A 19536-nucleotide genomic window follows, 5' to 3' on the forward strand; every position below is an offset into this window, starting at 1 on the left:
TTTCCTACAGAAACTTTTGCTCGAGGTCTCCATATTTTTTTTTTTTTTTTTATACCTTACAAAGATTAAATAAATATTATATATTAATAAGGGAATGAAAAGAGCTACAAATCCTGTCGCAGTCGAGATAATGAGGCAGCGGTGTTTCGCGTCCCACTCCGACCTCGGATATTCGGATTTTAGATAATGTTTTATTGATTAAAAAAAAATTATGGAAATTTTAGAGGCTCGAATGAAAGGGCAAGGAGATAGCAATCCAATGGTGAGAAATAATGGCGAATTTTAGCAACCGAGAGACACGTGTGTATCTCATCTGCGTGTAGGGGGACCGCATCTTACGCCTCCCACATTCCAAATCCCTTTCTCTCTTCCTCTTCATTCCCCTACAATCAATCACCTGAAAATGACGACGAAACATCTCCTGTAAAGTAAGTTTCCTTCTCAATCTTTTTTTTTTTTTCTTTTTCTTTGAATGGTTATGTGATGATCCCTCTGCAGCAGCTTTTGGATCATTTAGATGGATTCCTTTGTTGCTTGTTCTAGATTTTTCATATTTATTGGCTACGCAGCTGATTCATGCAATGCCATTTATCATTAAAAAAAGAAAAGAAAAGAAAGAAAGAAAACATTATTTGCAAGTTTTATATTTTCATTCCCTTATTGATATTGTTGTTTGTATAGATTGCAATGTATCTATGCTTGTTAAGCAGTTTCTTTTCGTTTAATTGAGATTCCTTAGAAGCTTTGAAAAATGGAGGAACATAAAGACGAAGAGAATCCACTACTTGTTTCGCCATCCCCTGATGAAAACATCGATACAAATCGGCATCACAACCAACCGAAAGGCTCCGATGAGGCAACTCAAAGTGCTTTTCATGATGGCCCTGCACCGGAATCATGTTCATCGCGGAGTCCGAAGAAACCAGGAACTGCTGGTGAAGATGCCACATCCGACGCATCATCGGCGCAACATGACTTTCGAGATGCGGAGTCGGTCCAGCAGGTGTTTATAAATAAACTTTCGCAAGGTCGAATGAGATTTGGCGACCGAAGATCAAAGCGTTCCGAGCAGGGCATTGTCGGTACAGGCGTCATCGACACTGCTGCGCCTTTCGAATCTGTTAAGGAAGCTGTAAGCAAATTTGGAGGCATTGTGGATTGGAAAGCCCAGAAGGCCGTTACCGTGGAGGTAACACAATCTTGTTTTCTTTTCCTTATTCCATACCATTTACTAGCTCTTTACTAACATACGGCGGTCTCACGCATTTCACGTCAGTCTTAAGTTGAGTTAGATTTTGAATCTCTGTTCCGTCGGATCATTCCATGCTGAGAAGGATTAGAAGTTATTCCAGAATTGTCAGATTCAATGTCAGAGACTCGGAGCACTTACAATTTTCAATGAAATCGAAACGTTTTCTTTGAATTAGTAGAATCTTAAGGCTGTTCTTTCGTTGTCAGCATGAAAATCGATGCACCGAAAAAGAATATTCTCCTCAACTGAGATTTGTACATTATGCTATACTGTTGAGATTTTTTTTTTTTCTTTTTTTACGGCGTGCAGAGGCAAAAGAATGTCCGACTAGAACTTGAGGATGTCGAAGAAGAGCTTCCTGAATTCAAGAGAAAATCAGAAGCCGCAGAAGATGCTAAAGCACGAGTACTAAAGGAGCTGGATAGCACCAAAAGGCTCTTGGAGGAGCTCAAACTAAACCTAGAAAAAGCCCAAACCGCGGAAGCCCAGGCAAAGCAAGACTCGGAACTAGCCGTGCTCAGGGTGAGAGAGATCGAACAAGGCGTCGCTAGTACCGAAAGCGCTGCAGCGAGAGCTCAACTCGAGGTCGCCAAGGAAAGACATACTACAGCTGTTGCAGATTTGGTATCGGTAAAACAAGAGCTCGAAGCTCTGCGAAAAGATTATCGTTCTTTAGTTGCTGAAAGGGATATTGCAGTTAGAAAGGCCGAATACTCCACTGCTGCATCAAGGGAGATTGAGAAGACCGTCGAGGATCTTATGTTGGAACTCATTACAATGAAGGAAGTGTTAGAATCTGCACATACTGCGCATATCGAAGCTGAAGAGCAGAGAATTAACACCGCCTTGGCTTGGGAGGAGGATAAAATTCGCTGGGACTATGAGCTCAAGCAAGCCGAAGATGAGTTGACACAGCTAAATGAACAGCTTTTTGCGACGAATGAGCTGAAGTCGAACTTAGAGGCAGCTTCTGCTCTGCTGCTCAATCTAAAAGCGGAGCTAGCCGCTTACAAGGAAGGTAAAACAGCAGATGAGGAGCGGGGTACTGAGGAAGCACAGAGAACCATTCGAGAAACTTTAGCTCTAACTACGAAGGAGCTTGAGGAAGTGAAATCTAGCATTGAGAAGGCGAAGGATGAAGTGATGTGCTTACGAGTCGCTGCTGTTTCATTGAATTCTGATCTAGAGAGAGAAAATGCGGCCCTTGCTACTTTGCGGCAGAAGGAAGGATTAGCAACTCTGTCGGCTCAGTCTCTCGAGGCTGAGCTGAACCGTGCCTACACCGAACTTGAGTTCATCCAAACCAAGGAAAATGAAGCGAGAGATAAGACGGCTGAGCTGCCAAAAGAGCTGCAGCAAGCGGCTAATGATGCGGACCGAGCAAACTCGGTTGCTCAGTTAGCAAGAGAGGAACTAAACAAAGCCAAGGAAGAAGCCGAGCTCGCCAAGGCCGGGGTGAGTACAATGGAGAATAGGCTAAATGCCGCGTTGAAGGAAATCGAGGCAGCTAAAGAATCGGAGAAGCTGGCACTTGCATCCATAAAAACACTAGAGGAGAGTGAACAAGCCGCGAGTCTTGAACCTGGCTCCCCTATTGGGGTGACACTTACTGTCGAAGAATACTACACTCTCAGCGGGAAGGCCCATGAAAACGAAGAGCTAGCGAATAAGCGAGTTATCTCGGCCGTAGAGCAAATCAAAGCGGCGAAGGATAGCGAAGCAAGAAGCTTGGAGAAGCTAGAGGAGGCGCATAGAAAAATCGAAGAGAGCAAAAATGCTTTAAGAGTTGCAATAGAGAAGGCCGAGCAGGCTAAGGAAGAGAAATTGGCTATAGAAGATGAGCTGAGGAAGTGGAGGGAAGAGCACGAGCAGCGAAGAAAAGCTAGCGGTGCGGCTCAAGGCTTAGCTGAGTTCCCAAATTTTGCTAGTGAAGAAGAGACCTGCCGCGTCATCGGTCCTCTAAGTCCTAGAGTGAACAGGCCAAGGGATCATATACAAAATGCTGTACCGGAACTGAAGATGAGGAAGAGATCGTTCTTTCCGCGGATCGTCATGTTCTTAGCCAGAAAAAAGGCGCAGTCCTTGAAGTAATTGACGGTACACTACTAACTTTGTCGTTGTCGTATATTTCCTGTATGCTGATAAGTCTAGAGTTCCTTAGTTACATGATATTCTGTACTTATTCATAAAACAGGCTTCTCATCTTTTTCTGATGAGTATAAATGTCTTGATTACATGAATCACAGTGTTCAATCCGCGCTGTTCTTGTTACATTGTTATAGCTTGTTGAAGATTGTGATGAGAAAGCTTGTAATTGATATTGAAAAAGAAATTTTTCAGAAACTCTTGCGGGGCCAAGTAGCCCGAAGATCAGATGAAGCAGTGAATGAGAAATCATGGAAAAAAAAAAAAAAAATTGTTAACTGATTTTCTTTATTTCCAAAAAGAAGTATAAAACTACGATTCTTACACTATAAAATCAAATTTTTCTAAGGAAACAGCTGTGATCTTCTTTTTGCTCTACAAATAGGAAATAGAAGCCTGATATCACAAAACAAAAAAACCGGAAACAAAAATTCGATGAGCCTAATCAACCAATTTGACACCATCGTTCACATCCGCGCAATGCCTCACATGTGGAACCAACATCCCTGTGTCAGCATCCTTTTTCGTTCTGCAGTCGAAGTTTGGCGGGGAATGGAAGCACGGCTCCATCGAAACGGCTCGGCGGCAGGGAGGGTCAGGAACCTTGTCAATCTCTGCACTCATTGCCAGGTACAGCGGCTTCAAGCCGGCAAGACCGTTACTTACGTACCCAAACGTCGACACTGATGTCGTAATGAGCTCGTCGCAGAAGCTCAGCAACCATATCTCCGCCAACGCCTTTTGGTTGTGTGATTGCTTCTCCGTCTGCTGATTCCCTTCGTGCGTTGGTTGATACACACTCACAATCTCCCCCGTCGTAGTCGAGTGCTCGTAGTACATGCTCTTCATTTTCTCGTAGTAGTTGTAGTGCAATGAGACCACTAGAGTTGCTTTCGAGATCCTTCGTTTTTCAGTATCTGAAGGCTGCGATTCGGTACGATTGACTGGCGGCAATAATTTTTCGTTTTGAGCACATCTGATGATTTCTTCGAAGAGGTCGTCTGACGAAAGCCGTGTCCAGAAGAAAGTTCTAATCTGAACGCCGACCCTCTCATCAGCCTTGGCTAGATAAGAGTCATAGTATCGCGTGATCAGTCCCCAGACCGTGTTGCTAGGGTGGAAGAGATATCGCCCCAAGTGATGGAATACAGTCTCTTTGAACGGAAACATCCGTCGGAGTTCATCTTCGTACTGTTGAATCATAAACAGACCTGGCGCGAAGTAGTTATCTGATCGAATCAGTAGCCAATTCACCTTTCTGAGAACCAACTGATCCTCGTCGCAGAAGAAGAGCCTATGCGACATCGTATTGTAATCGTGTGGAAGATGAGCGTAAACGTACGAAGGCAACGACTCCTTCGGAACGTTAGGGTCATTTCTGATCAAGCCTTTCTCTAGCATAACTCCGTAACTCTCTTCGGTACGGTGGTGAAAGCTCCACATGTTCTTAATAGGGAAATCGTCGGGCAGAACCCAAGAGGTGCCAGGGAACGGCTCGCAGAAGACGTCGACCATGTCATTAGGCTGGTCGATCAGGAGGACACGATTCGTGAGCAACGCATAGAGAAATATAGAAGTGACAGTGAGCATTCTGTTCCCTAGGCCTGCAATCGGGCTCCAAAATACGTAGTTGCATTCGAGCTCGGTGCTGTGATTGTGCTTCAACTGTTCCAGGGACTTCTTGTAGAGTGGAGTGCCCGGGCCGCATTTCTTGTGGAGGGCTTCGTACTTTCGTAACTTGGAGACGAGGTATGGGGATAGTAGATGGTGAGATGTTTTACGGTAGAGGACGGCTCGGTACCGACTCAGACAGGAGTGTTCGTCGAATTCAGAGGAAAGTAATCCACCAAGAAGTTTGTCTTTGGCCATGACATCTGCTGCAAATGATACATCCTTGGAAGTCAGCATAGCGAGCGATGCGGAAAACTCCTTGCTTGCTACATTTCTTTTGTAAATTCCACTACTGAGTCTCTAATCTTTAATCTTTAATGTTATAAGATAGATTTTTTCTTTAGTTCTTCGCTCTGATCGCTATCTTACGACAGATAACAATCTGGTAGTGGGTACAGTCTCTCTACCTTTACTTCACAAAATACAAATAAAATTTAATAAAATCGCCATATTGTGAAATGCTTGTAACTTGTGATAGGTATTTGGATATGTGCTATTTATATAGACATTTTACTCCTGCAATTTGACCAATAACTTTCACCAAATGAAAATGAGATATTCCTGGTCTAATTGTATTGAAGAATTGAGGACTAATTGGAAAGTATGTTAATAGGTTAAGGGACCCTGTTGCAATCAATTTCATTTATCCTTTAAGATATAGCTAAAATGCATATTCAACCTCTAGGTAAAGAGATTTTACATAAATGTAATAAATTTTTTCAAGGAAATATATAGATGTAAATAATTCAGTATAGGATGTGAACAAAAAATCGAGAAAAGAAACCACGGGAGAACTGTTGACTTTGGGCCTGCATCTGCCCTTTAAGTAGTAATCTGCAACTTGCCCTTTTTGAACATGACTAATTCTAAGACATGTAAATGGAAAGATTATTGGTGATGAATTAATGTGATGTCTAATCTAATATAGTAGAAGATATAAATGATAAATGATGAACATACATTGAAGTTGTTATGTGTGATGATAAATGATCTGCTAGATGAATCGAATTGAATATTTCGCCATAACGTGCTTTCATCGGTACAGTTAAATGCATAGCAACAACTAATCTCAGTTCAAGTTTCAGGTGTATGACTACATGTGCAATTATACTCCTTATGCTACCATTTTTTAGTAGCTATTATATGCTAACTACGCTCTGTGAATCAATTGTTACACGGTACTCATCTACACCAGCACACTAGTGATTTTTCAGAAAAGCTTTAATGGTAGTATAACAATAATTTTCTTTGTTTTCTTTTACCCTACAAACAGAAATCCTACGACCAACGACATTTGCATTCACTCGAAACTCAGAAGTTAAAAATGGCCCTCAATATATTTTTTTGAGAGATAGGTAGCACGCTACCCGCTTCGTTTATTTCATTTAGAAATAAACTTAGCTGTAAATGTGAATCAACGAGGATTCGGATTTAGGTCTCGAGTACTAACCACCCAGCCCTTTGCCACTTTCTCTAGGAATGGTCGGTGGCCCTCAATATATTTGATCGAAGTAAAAAAACCTAGTTTGATAATTGCTACAACTGCGTGAGAATGGTACTCTGAATTCTTAATAACAAAACCTAAAGGTGAAATATTTGTGCACCTCATTGGATGAATCAAACAGTTCCTCTTGTGCCTTGAGGCCTCAGTTAGATTGGCAATAAATTTGATAACAAATTTATCTTAGTTACTAAGTGAATAATTCGAAGTAAAAATATTAGGTGCATAGTTTGGACATACGTAGTTTGTTAGTACATTCTTTACTTACATAAATCAAATTGTAAATTAAAAAAAAATTCTTAATTAGATAATTGGCGCTTACCTTTATCTTTTACTGCTTCAATTGTCTGAGACGAAAATGTGAGCGCGCTCCACCCGCCAACACCAGAGAAGCACACCACGAGAAGCAGGCTTATCACGAAGCCGGCGAGCACCACCTCGGGCCGCCGCACGACTCCCCACCACATGGGCGCGTTCTTCGTCGCGTCCTCGCGCTCCGTCACGTCCATCCTCGCCCCCCTCTTCTTCTTCTTCTTCTTCTTCTTCTTCTTCTTCTTCTTCTTGATCTCTTTATCGAAAACCTTCTAATAATTCCCTCACTTTCTCCCCCTTAAGGGGAAAATAATCCACTGTTTTTTTTTTTCTTTTTTGTACCACAACTACCATTTTTTCTCGGCCAAACTTTGCTTACGTGTACTCTAACATGGTCAACTGTTGACAATTTGAATATTTAATTAGCTTGCACATTGAGATGTGCCGTGCCCAGTTAAGTTACGCGATTTAAAAGTTTTATTTCTAATAATAATAATAATAATAATAATAATAAAAACATGACAAGCACTACCAGAAGTTAGGTGTGTGTAGTTTTACTATTCTGCGCATTTTTTTTTCTCGTTTTTTTTTGTTTCTCTCTCTCTTTGATTGATATTCTTTGGGTTGGTGACAATGAGTTATGAGATGCATAATGTTGGTGGTTTAGACTTAAAAAATGCAATGCACCAAAAATACAAATTAGAATAAAATATCATTAGACAATTTGGCTAACTCAGAAAATAAAAACAAACAAACAGTGCATATAAACAACAATTAATTTTGCTTGATGAAAACCATAAAAAGTTAATTAATGACTCCATGAAAAAAGGAGAAAAATAAATGCGGAAAGGAAGTGATTATTGTTTTTTTTTTTTTTGGATATGGTCGATCACCTTCTCAGGTTATATTTTTACTCGCAAGAAGTGCTATCGCTTATAAAAATAAATAAAATATTTCTCAATTGTACTTTTCTATTAAAATATATTTTTTTTTGTACTTAGCACTTCGCACTAAATATTTCTATAAGTACACACCTACTGTTATTGGCAAATCATTGCATGCCCTTACAACTTTTAGACAATGTTTGGTTGGGAAGTAAGGAACGGAATAAGTCCTTAATTTCTTTTTTGTTTCCAAATATGATTTTTAGCACCTAAAAATAGTAGTTATATAATTTTTGAAATAAATTAGTATAAGGTTGAAACTGCTGTTCCACCTTTTTTTTTTTCTCTGAAACAAGCTTCTTTCCAGGTAGAAACAAACTTAATAACAGTATAAATTTAATTTTAATTATGATATTAAATCATTAATTAATCTAATTAATATATTTAAATTATTATTTATTGCTTAAATAATAAAATAATTATTAATTTATTATTTATAATTAATTATTAATAATTTAATGTATTTATCCATAAACATATTTATATTGATCAACCATTAATATTTCTATTAATCTAATTAATTTTTCACTAGTTATCCAACTTAAATAATTTACTAACTAATTAAAAATTTAAATTATACTTTATATTTAATTAATTNTTCTCCAACTATTAATATTTTATTTTTTATTAAATATTTTTATCATTCGATTTTTTTTTAAGATAAGTATTTATATATTATTTTTATTCTATGTATATATTAACTTTTCAATTTTGATACGTTTAGTTTAAAATATATATTTATATTTTAAATTTATCAGAATTAAAAAAAATATAGAAAAATATTCGATGTATACCTAAATCTACACTAATATATAAATTTTATAAAATAAAAATTATATAATTATTGTTGGCAACAATTATTTAAATTTGAGTTAAATGTAGCAAATATTTTTTAATAGTGTATAATAAATAAATTTATTTTTTTAGAATTTAAATTTTATATTATAAATTTTTGAATAAATGAAATGTACAAATTTATATAATTTAAGATAATTATTAAAATATTTGTTACGTGGATTTCCTCGAATACTCAACTAGTCTTATACAATATTCAGGGCTAATAAATTTATTAATTTATTAAATTAGTTTTAAACAATTTTTTTTTTTGATTAAACAGGGATATATGTTTTAAACAATATTTTGATGTTAATTAATTAGATAAAATAACTTTAATTTAAAATTATAACTCTTATTTCTCTTGTTCCAATCTAATCATACAAATACTATTTACTTTATTTCTAGGAACAACTCAATTTTCATTCAACGCAAAATTACTCTAGTTCCTGTTTGTAAATGAATTTGTACCTATCCCTGCTTATTCATCTAAATGCAAAATTGATCTAATTCATGTTTATACTTGAATTTGTATCTATTTCTAAAATAAGCAGTTTTTATTTATACCCGAACCAAACACAGCCTTAAGGATAATAAACATATTCTGATCACAAGAGAGTAATGTCATGTGTAGTGAAAGAGTACAATTAAGAAATATCTTATTTATTTTTGTCAGCAATAACATATTTTGCAAATAAAAGTATATTTTGAGAAGGTGATCGACCATATTCAAAAAAATACAAAAATCACTTGATTCCCACGCCATAAATAATAAACCATAGATAATTTTTATTTTTCTCATCTTTTCGCGGAGTTATTAATTAACTTTTATGGTTTCTTATCAAGCAAAATTAGTTGTTGTTAATTTGCAATTGTTTGTTTGTTTTTTTTTTTTTTTATGAGTTTAACCAAATTGACTGATAAAATTTTATTCTAAATTGTATTTTGGTGAATCATGTTACGCCAATAAGTATAAAATTTATTCCTAACGGAAATAAAAGTTGTATATTCTATAGACGAGATCTTTCCATTTATAATTATAGCGTCTTTTGTTTAATAGCCCAAAGTATTTGGTTGCTAATTTATTACTTTTTTATTGTGTAAAAAATTCTGTAACGTGTCTCATAAGTCCGTTTCATATAATTGACTTCTTTTAATAATTTTTGTTCCATCATAAAGTAATGGTTAGTATATAGATATATGTATATATATTCCTATCATTCATTTTTAAATTACTCTAATTATCTATTTACAAATTTTGGTTATAGAATTTATATGCTTATTCATTACATTAAGAATATTTTGGGTATTTTTGATTCAACACTTTTTGACTCCAAAATCAGAATAGGAATAGACAATTTCGATTATGGGTGTTTGTTATGGGGGAGCCTTTTTCTGATTCAAATTTTCAACAGGAATGAGAATCATATAATTCTTTTTTTTTTTAATTCGGCCTAAAAGACAAGATCAAAAAATTGAATCCAAACGAAATCGAAATTTATTTCGAAAGTACCCTGCACATCAATTTATATAAATTTCAATTTTTTATATTTTTGAATTGGGTAAATCCCAACTCTGTTTGGTGTTCTAAAGAGGAAATTTTTCTCACTCATGTTGGGCCCACCCATTACAAGGCTAGTCCAAAAGAGGCCTTGTCCGGGCCCATCTCTGGCCCAAATTGCCAAAACTAAAAAGGAAAAAGAAAATAAAATAAGAAAAAGGGAAGGGTAAGAAATACCACTTTTCTGGTTGGAGGGCCTCCAACTTACAATCTCCTACTTCTATATTAAATAATATAAAAAATAAATAAATTAAACTATAAAAGAATAATATTTTTTATATTTAGCCCATCCCATCCAATGGCATTCCATTTTACGAGTGCTTAGTACTGTACCCCAAACAATTTTTTTTTTTTTTGAGAGATAGGTACCACGCTACATGTTTCGTTTATTTCATTTAGAAATAAACTTAGCTGGAAAATGTGAATCAACTAGGATTCGAACTTGAGTCTCGGATACCAACCATCAAGTTTTTACTACTTGCTCTAGGGACGGTTGATTACTGTACCCCAAACATTATTCTTGTTCTAATAGAGTTGTTATACCCGTACTTTCAATTTTCTTTTGTATACTTGAATAAAAGTTATTTATAACTATAGGGTGCTTAAAACTTTTGTCTCTAAAATTAATTTGTTATAATTTTGATTCGATCATGAAAAATTTTTACAATCAAGTCTCATAATCTAGTTTCGTTGACTAAATATTGACATTTTGCTGAAACGAAAGTAATATAGGAGTGTTGTAATTGATGACGCAATAGTAATTAAAATATTATATCACTTCTACATTAGCCATATGTTAACATGTTAATATTTCGTCAATTAAATTAAATTATAAAACTTGATTATAATAATTTATAAAATTTAAATCACAAATTGCACGTATTCTAAAATATTTTCAGTGTTTTTACTTATCTTTTTAGAAGATGACAAAACTGAAAATCATTTTTGTACATGCAAGCCTTTTTTTTTTTATTTAAGGGTGAAGTATGTTTAAGTCCCTAAAACTTGCAGTTAGAACCGTCAACGAGTTGAAACTGTGTGAGCTGGGGCGCTTGTGTTCACTCGTTTATTAAACTAGTCGAATATAAATTGAGTCGTTAAATATTGAGCTGAAAAGTTCAGTTTATGTATAACTTATTTATTAACAAGTCAAACATGAGTTGACTCACGAATATCAAGTTAAATTGTTAACTCTACTATTAGATGAAAAATTGAAAGAAAAATTAAAAAATTAAAATTTTAATCTAATAATTAAAATTCATAATATAGGTATCTTTACATTTAGTTGGCCTAAAATCCGAATAATAGAAATTTGTAACGAGCTAAATTCGAGCCGAACAAGTCTAAAGTGGACTCTATGTCGCGTTCTTTTCTTCGGTCGTTTTGCGGTTCATGGTTGGACAGGTGCCATTTCATTCCGGCTACTGGGGCTTCTGGTGGTTTAGTTACTTGTTGGAATTCTAAACTTTTCTCTTGCTCAGAAGTCATTGTTCGAGAATTTTCGCTCACCTTGTTTTTGACTCATTTTGCCAGTGGGAAGAGTTTTTATTTAACAAATGTTTATGGGCCACCAATTTGGGACGGGAAAGAAGAGTTTTGCTATGAACTTCTCTCTCTCAGGGACACTTGCGTCAACAATTGGATCATCTGTGGGGACTTCAATCTTACTAGAAATCAAGCCGAACGATCCGGAAATCCTTGGAGCAATAGAGCGATGGCTTTGTTCTCAGATCTCATTTCGAATCTGGAAGTCATTGATTTGCCCATTTCTAATCAAGAATTCACGTGGTCGAATATGCAACGCAGACCAACCATGGCTAAGTTAGATAGATTTCTGGTATCAACGGAATGGGACCAAAATTTTCCGCACTGCAGGGTTTCGGCGCTCCCTCGGATTACCTCGGACCATACACCGATAGCCTTATCTACAGGGTTCCTCCCGACTCCGCGGAGATTTCGGTTCTAGAAGGTTTGGCTCACTAAGGAGGATTTCCCTATGAGTGTACCAATCTGGTGGAGCGAAGTTCCAAGCAAGAGTTCGGCTATTCTAACTTTAGCGGCTAAACTTAGACATTGTAGAGTTAGGATGAAGGAATGGTGCAAGACGAATTTTCATAGTATTTCCAACGCTTTAAAGCTTCTTCAGGAAGAAATTCAAAGTATCGATATTCTCAAGGAACGGAATGTCCTGACTCAGGATATGTTGGATAAACGGATCGATCTCAAGGCTCAGCTTCAACTCATCCTCAAGGAGGAAGAAATCCTATGGAAAACTAGAGCAAAGCAGCACTGGCTCAGGAAAGGTGATAGAAACACTAAATTTTTTCATGCAGTGGCCAACGATCGGAAGCGTGGCAATGCGGTACATTTTGTCGAAGACGACTCGGGAAGACAAATCCGCAACGAAGAACAGAAGAGATCCTATTTTTTCCATTCCTTCCAACGCTTGTGTGGGCAGGAAAATATAGGTCCATCCTCGTTTGGGGATTGGAGTGATTTGTATAGTGCGGATGTTTTATCTGACCCAGACTCCCTTACGGCCCCCTTCACACTTGAGGAAGTCAAGAAGTCTACATTCCAATTGGGTAGTGATAAGGCTCCTGGACCCGACGGCTTTCCTCTCATTTTTTTCCAATGTTTTTGGGAGACGATTAAGGAGGATATTTTCAATATCTTTCTAGATCTTCGGGACAACAATCTCTCTACGGCCTCAACGGATTATTCTTACGTCTGCCTTATTCCTAAAAGGGAAGGAGCGTGCAAGGTAAACGATTTTCGGCCGATAAGTCTCATGACTGGAATTCAAAAGATCATATCCAAGGTCCTGGCAAACAGACTTATGTGCATTTTACCGATGATCATTTCACCATCTCAATCGGCCTTTCTAAAAGATCGGCTTCTAGCTGACTCTTTTGTCACTGCTAGCGAACTCCTCAATTGGTGTGCGAAATCTAGAAAGGAGTGTGTCAGTATTAAGGTCGACTTTGAGAAAGCTTATGACAGTGTCCGGTGGACCTTCTTGCAAAGTATATTTCGGTGGCTTGGGTTCAGCGACAAGTGGTGAAGCTGGATCGAACAGTGTATTTGTAATGCTAAAATTGCCATTTTAATAAACGATTCGCCGACTAGGTGGCTCAAAACAAAGAAGGGGCTTAGACAGGGGGACCCGCTTTCTCCCTATTTATTCATCTTGGTGGCGGACTGTCTGGCCAGGCTTTCGGAAGCAGTTAGAGGTAGCGAATTGCTGCATGGAGTGGGCCCAACTACTGATTGTCAAACACTGCTGCTTCAATACGCGGACGATACTCTTTTCTTCTCTGAGGCCAAGGAGTCGGATATGTGTAATCTGCTGTTTCTATGGAAGATGTTTGAATGGGCCTCAGGTCTGAAGATAAATATGAGCAAAACTGAACTTCTTTATTTGGGACCCAATGCAAGCAGAGCCAACGGTCTTGCCAATATTTTGGGGTGCAGAGTAGGCAAATTACCTCTACGATACCTTGGGTTGCCACTCCACATCAAGTCCCTTAGGAGGGATGATTGGGCTCCGATTTTATACAGTATTGAGGAGCGCATCGATGGGTGGAAGGCGAAACTCCTTTCACAGGGGGGGAGACTCACCTTGGTCAATTCGGTGCTCTCGAATCTGCCGTTATTCTACTTTACCATCTTTAAAGCGCCACATTGGGTCTTGAAACGAATCGAAGCCCTGAGAAGATCATTCTTTTGGAAAGGGTTTTCCAAAATTTCTGGGGGGTCATGTCTTGTAGGATGGAAATATATTTGCAAAAGTAAAAAGGAAGGGGGCTAGAGATCAAAGATATGGAAGCTATGAATAAGGCTCTTCTAACCAAATGGTGGTGGCGATTCTTCAACGAGCCGCAGTTGATTTGGGGGAGGCTGGTGACAGCACTATATTACATCAGAAGAAGGCCATTACATGAGGGAAGGGCTTTCAGACCTTTTTCGCAACGGTGGAGAGGTGTGTTGAGTTGCCGTGAAGTGTTTAAGTGTAGTGTTTCATATGTGCTTGGCGATGGGAAAAACACCAGGATGTGGTCTGATATATGGATTGGGCAAATCCCTCTGAGTACTTGGTTTCCAGAAATCTACTGCAGAATAGTCAATAAGGAGGTCACGGTCTCACAATGTTGGAGTGATAATGGGTGGAGATGACGTTTCATAGCTAGAGGCCTTGCGTCGGTTACGGTTGCCGATAGGTGTAGACAATTCCTGACGCTAAAAAACCTCCTATCCCACCATAGTCCGAACAGCTCAAAAGATATCCTTAAGTGGCGATGGACCTCCAACCAAAGTTTTTCGGTGAAATCGCTTTATGACTTCATCACCGATGCAGGGCAAAGAGACCCCACATACGATCAACTTTGGAAGTTAAAAATTCCGGGCAAAGTTAAAATCTTTATTTGGATTCTACTTCGCAAGAGATTACCCACTGTGGATAGATTGATCACTCGAGGGTGCCCTGTGGATCAACAGTGCATACATTGCGCGGTCTACCCAGAAAACTGTGATCACCTTTTCCGTGATTGTGTCTTTGTCAGATACCTTTTTTGGCACGAGGGACGGACAGAGCTGACGGAAGTACCCCCGGGGGATGTTCGGTGTTTATGGAATGAGATATCTTGTAACCCCAACGCTGTGTCGACTGCGAAGAGGTTAACCCGACTGGCGGCGATCTGGTGGGTTGTTTGGACTGAACGCAATAATACTATCTTTCGCGACATGCCTCCCAACGCAAACCGGGCCGTTGTTCGCGCTGAGTCTTTGTCGAAGGATTGGACCGATGTTCTGTGACTCTCGACTACACCTGCCCTAGTTACATGCTTTTGTTTCCTTTTACAAATTTTTGGCCTTTTTGTTTTTGTTTCCGTTGTTTTTTGTTCGGTCTTTCCAGGAGGCCCTAGCTGCTTCCACCTTGTATGCGTAGTTCATCATGCTTAATGAATGAAGCAGGTAGCTTGCTATCTTTTTCTCAAAAAAAAAAATAAATAAATAAATTCGAGCCGAACACGAGCGAGCTGATCCCAATTTGTGTTCGGCTCATTAAGATTTCGAGCTGAAAAATTCAGCTCATGTCCAACTCGTTTTTTAAACAAGCGATCAAGTTTGAGCTTATTTCGAGCCGAACACGAGTTGGCTTGCCAACTAGATTGCTAACCCGACTTGCAACATGCCTCAGGAGTCGGGAGGTCCTCATGCATCCGATTATTTGCAGTTGATTTAAACGTAATTTTCTAACTGATTTCTAATTAATTGCTGAACTTCTGCAGCATGTGTGGTACGCTTCATTTCATTTGAGTCATGAGCGGAATATCTACGGTGCGAACTTATTCAGAACGTAAATACTCAAAAGGTGAAAAAAAAAAAACAAAAAACAAAAAACAAAAAAAGAGTTCAATTTAAGAATTTGATGTTTCTTTCTCAAATGGGCTATACTCCTGTCTAATAAAAAATAACAATAATAATAAAAGAAAAAGAAATAGAAAGAATTCTAATTGGTTGGTATTCAAGTTCCCAAGTTCGAATCCTAGTTGATTCACATTTCCAGTTAAATTTATTTCTAAAAAAAATAAACGAAGCGTATAATATGCTACATTTCTCTCAAAAAAAAAAAAGAAAAAAAAAAAGAAGAATTAGATCTCTGCTTAGCTTGGCAGTTTGGACTTCCCTTCTTACTGCAAGCTCTGTTGTACGGATCTCGCGACTTTCTTGATTCTTCAATTTTTCTACTATACTAATACTCCCTCTTATTTATTTATTTTAAGGACGGAGGATACTTTTATCGTGACCGGTTTAATCGGAGGTATATCAAATATGACCAAAAAGCATAATTAATCACATACCGATTAGATACCTGAGAGATTCTTAAAGTACTTTTGAGCTTGATGTTTATTTTTGAGCTTGATGTTTTCTCGCTATTCAAAAAATATACAGTCGAGAAAAAGGCACCACTATAAAATTTTTAAATTTTTCTCTCTCATTTTTCTTTCGGAAAACACAACTCTACGTATGCTAATTCATACACCGTAAAAAATTTATTCTTCTGTTACAATTTTAAGCCATCTAGGAAACTGTTGCAGTACTCATAATTTTGATTTCGAGATAGACAGGAAAAAAACGACTCCTTTCTTCAAATCATCACAATGCCTCGCATGCCGGACCAGCTTCCCGGTGTCCGCATTCCTCTTCGTGCGGCAGTCGAAGTTTGGCGGGGAGTGGAAGCAGGGTTCGAGCGAGAAGGCCCGACGGCAAGCGATGTCGGGGGCCTTCCGATTCTCAGGCGCCGATAAAACCCACGGCTTCAGGCCAGCAAGATCGCTGCTTACGTATCCGAACGTCGACGCCGAGGTCGTGATCAGCACGTCGGAGAAGCTCAGCAGCCATATCTCTGCGAGCGCCTTTTGGTTGTGCGACTGCTTCTCTGTTTGTTGATGTCCTTCGTGCGTCGGTTGGTAAATGCCGACCGTCTCCCCCGTCACGGTCGAGTGCTCGTAGTACATGTTCTTCATCTTCTCGTAGTACTCGTAATGCAGCGAGACCACGAGAACTGCTTTCGATACGGTTGGTTCTCCGAGACTCGGAGACTGGGTTTCGTTCGGATTGATCGCGGGGAGTCCTGAGAACATCTAATGACTTGATCAAAGAGTGCATCGGAGGGAATCGGCGCCCACGAGAAAGTTCGAATTTGAACGCCCACTCTCTCCTTGGCCTTGGCTAGATATGATTCGTGATATCTGATGATCATTCCCCAAACCGTATTGCTCGGGTGGAAAAGGTACCGTCCCAGGTGGTGGAAAACAGTCTCTCTATTCGGAAACATTCGGCGGAGTTCGTCGTCATAATCTGGAATCATAAACAGACCCGGAAGGAAGTAGTTGTCGGTCCGAATAAGTATCCAGTTCACCTTTCTAAGGACCGACTGGTCATCGCTGCAGAAGAAGAGCCTGTCTAAATGCGTATCGTAATCGTGTTGTAGATGAGCGTAAACAAACGGCGGCAACGACTCCTTTGGAATCGTGGCATTGCTGCTGATCGAGTGCTTCTCCAACATCACGCCGTAGCTCTGCCAATTACCGAGGTGGAAATTTCGCAAGTCTTTGATAGGGAAATCTTTAGGTATAACCCAAGAGCCCCAGGGAACGGCTCGCAGAAGAGATCGACTAAGTCATCGGTTTCGTGGATCAACAATACTTTGTTGCTTAGGAGCGCATAGAGAAATACGGAAGCAATGCTCAGGATTCTATTCCCTAGCCCTTCCATGGGGCTCCACAATGCGTAGTTGCACTCGAGCTCGGCGCTATGGTTGTGTTTCAGCTGTTCGAGGGATTTTCGGAAAAGCGGAGTTCCCGGACCGCATTTTTTGTGGAGAGATTCGTATTTTCGTAGCTTGGAGATGAGGTAAGAGGAGAGTATGTGGCGAGACGGATTACGGTAGAGGATGGATTGGTACCGACTTAGACAAGATTGCACGTCGAAGTTGGGGGAAAGTAATCCGCCGAGAAGTTTATCGTTCGGCTCGGCCACCGTTGCAAATGAAGCTTCTCCTGCACCTTTGTCATGCACAAGCAACAGAGCATTATTAGTACCTTCTAGTGCAGTGAAAAAACAACTAACCAAAAAGGGGAAAACGTGCACACACACACACTCTCTCCCTAAGAGAATGAAAAAATGAAGCCAAATGATAACTACTTGGACCCAGTCTAGTTATAGTTGTCATATGTGGTATGATATATCAAATTAATCTTCAAGCTCGGAGGATGTGAATCATATTCAAGAATTTAGAGGGTTATAATTATCAAAAAAAAAAAAAAAAAACTAACTCAAACATGAACGCCTGTGCATTTGGAGCCAATAGTATGGCGAAAGATGTACAATAAAAACTTCAAAAACATCAGGTAGCTCGCTACCTTTTTCTCAAAGAACAAAAACTTCAAAAACATGTGGAATTTGATATCAGCCATGAACAATCAACAAAATTTACAGTTTCATAAACTGAGAAAGTTTTGGTAACATATGTATAAGTTTAAGAGGATTATCGTAGAACCTAACACAATTAATAATTTAATTGATGCATGGACAAGTTTAAACAAAAGAATTAAAAACTTAGTTGAAACATTTATAATAAATGCTTCTTGTATATCTATTTTTTTATGTGAATGTTACACTCCAATCATCCAACAAATGAGACGTCTTTACTTGTCATATGATATGACAAGTAAAAATATTTCACCATTAGATAGATGGAATGTGAGATCTGCACCTACTTTTGAATATACTGTTAGTATAACTCAACATTTATTTCAAAATGGCTTGCAGTCCAAAACCCTTATCTATATACCACACTTAATTTAACCTTTTAATTACCTCCCCCTACTCTCACTGTAACTTCTGGGATCCAAACCGGCGACGCCGTCCAGGGGAGTCGAGAAACGAACGTGAGAAACAGCAGCATAGCCAGCAGCGTCACGACGAGCACCACCGCAGGCCGCACCGCTGCGACATTCGCGCCCTTCTTCCCGAACCTCGCCGGATGCGGAGCGACATCCATTTCTGGATCCATTGGTGGTTGCTGCGTCCTAATCCTCTTCAAGTCCATGATAGATGCTTAAACTCTTCAGCTGCAACTAAAGCCAAAGTGAAGCTGCTTCTCTCCAACTGTTTCTTATATATTCTTAGTAAAAATGAAACACGTACGCCCTCAACCGACCGTCACTAACGCAAGTGGCAAAGGGCTTGGTGGTTGGTACTCGAGACCCAAGTTCGAATCCTAATTGATTCACATTTCCAGCTAAATTTATTTCTAAATGAAATAAACGAAGTGGGTAGCAAGCTAAATTTATTTCTAAATGAAATAAACGAAGCGGCATACGCCCTCAACTGTAGTCGTTTTTTGAAATGGCCCCCTCAACTTAAGCTGTTTTTGATTGAGACCCTCTTAGCTCTTGGTTTTTCTAATTTTGTGATTAATTGTATCAGTTATTAAATATTTATTATTTTAATTTTATTTACTAAAGAGTAAAAATACCGTTTAAGTTTCAAAATGGCCTGTACTACATTTACCACTGTTTATACTCTGACTAATGCTTTAATTAGGTTGGTACGTATAAGCTTTTGCAAGTGAAGTGTTCTCTAATTAATAGGACTTTATATAGTTTACATTTATAAATAAAATTAAGAATAACATGATAATTTATAAAACTTGGAAATATAACAAAACAAATAACATTTGTGTATATTTATTCCAAATTAAATAAAATTAAGAATCACATGATAATTTATAAAAGTTGAAAATATA

The 19536-nt window shown here is 38.4% G+C and overlaps 2 protein-coding genes and 1 pseudogene across 5 annotated transcripts; 1 reads left to right on the forward strand and 2 right to left on the reverse strand.

Moving 5' to 3' along the window:
• On the forward strand, positions 241–3595 carry LOC109711894 (protein WEAK CHLOROPLAST MOVEMENT UNDER BLUE LIGHT 1-like). 3 transcript variants are annotated; one of them, XM_020235247.1, is made up of 3 exons: positions 241–428; positions 731–1189; positions 1562–3595. In XM_020235247.1, the coding sequence occupies exons 2-3, from the start codon at positions 752–754 to the stop codon at positions 3341–3343; spliced, it is 2220 nt and encodes a 739-aa protein (XP_020090836.1). In that variant the 5' UTR covers positions 241–428; positions 731–751; the 3' UTR covers positions 3344–3595. The 3 variants fall into 3 exon arrangements, with proteins under 3 accessions (XP_020090836.1, XP_020090835.1, XP_020090837.1); XM_020235246.1 differs by having other exon boundaries at positions 740–1189; XM_020235248.1 differs by lacking the exon at positions 241–428 and having other exon boundaries at positions 452–1189.
• LOC109711417 (probable fucosyltransferase 7) lies at positions 3686–7132 on the reverse strand. Of its 2 annotated transcripts, none has more exons than XM_020234433.1 (2): positions 6892–7132; positions 3686–5271 (listed from the first exon to the last, which is right to left on the reverse strand). In XM_020234433.1, the coding sequence occupies exons 1-2, from the start codon at positions 7076–7078 to the stop codon at positions 3839–3841; spliced, it is 1620 nt and encodes a 539-aa protein (XP_020090022.1). In that variant the 5' UTR covers positions 7079–7132; the 3' UTR covers positions 3686–3838. The 2 variants fall into 2 exon arrangements, with proteins under 2 accessions (XP_020090022.1, XP_020090021.1); XM_020234432.1 differs by having other exon boundaries at positions 3686–5274.
• LOC109712123 lies at positions 16325–18837 on the reverse strand (annotated as a pseudogene).

The sequence above is a fragment of the Ananas comosus genome, linkage group 6, assembly GCF_001540865.1.
Source record: "Ananas comosus cultivar F153 linkage group 6, ASM154086v1, whole genome shotgun sequence".
Classification (NCBI taxonomy): Eukaryota; Viridiplantae; Streptophyta; class Magnoliopsida; order Poales; family Bromeliaceae; genus Ananas; species Ananas comosus.

Coding starts and splice junctions, on each gene's coding strand:
- LOC109711417 (XM_020234432.1), bottom strand. CDS start 7,078: ATGGACGTGACGGAGCGCGAGGACGCGACGAAGAACGCGCCCATGTGG. Junction 5,275..6,891: donor TGAAGCAGTAAAAGATAAAG/GTAAGCGCCAAT, acceptor TATCATTTGCAG/CAGATGTCATGGCCAAAGAC.
- LOC109711894 (XM_020235247.1), top strand. CDS start 752: ATGGAGGAACATAAAGACGAAGAGAATCCACTACTTGTTTCGCCATCC. Junction 1,190..1,561: donor AGAAGGCCGTTACCGTGGAG/GTAACACAATCT, acceptor TACGGCGTGCAG/AGGCAAAAGAATGTCCGACT.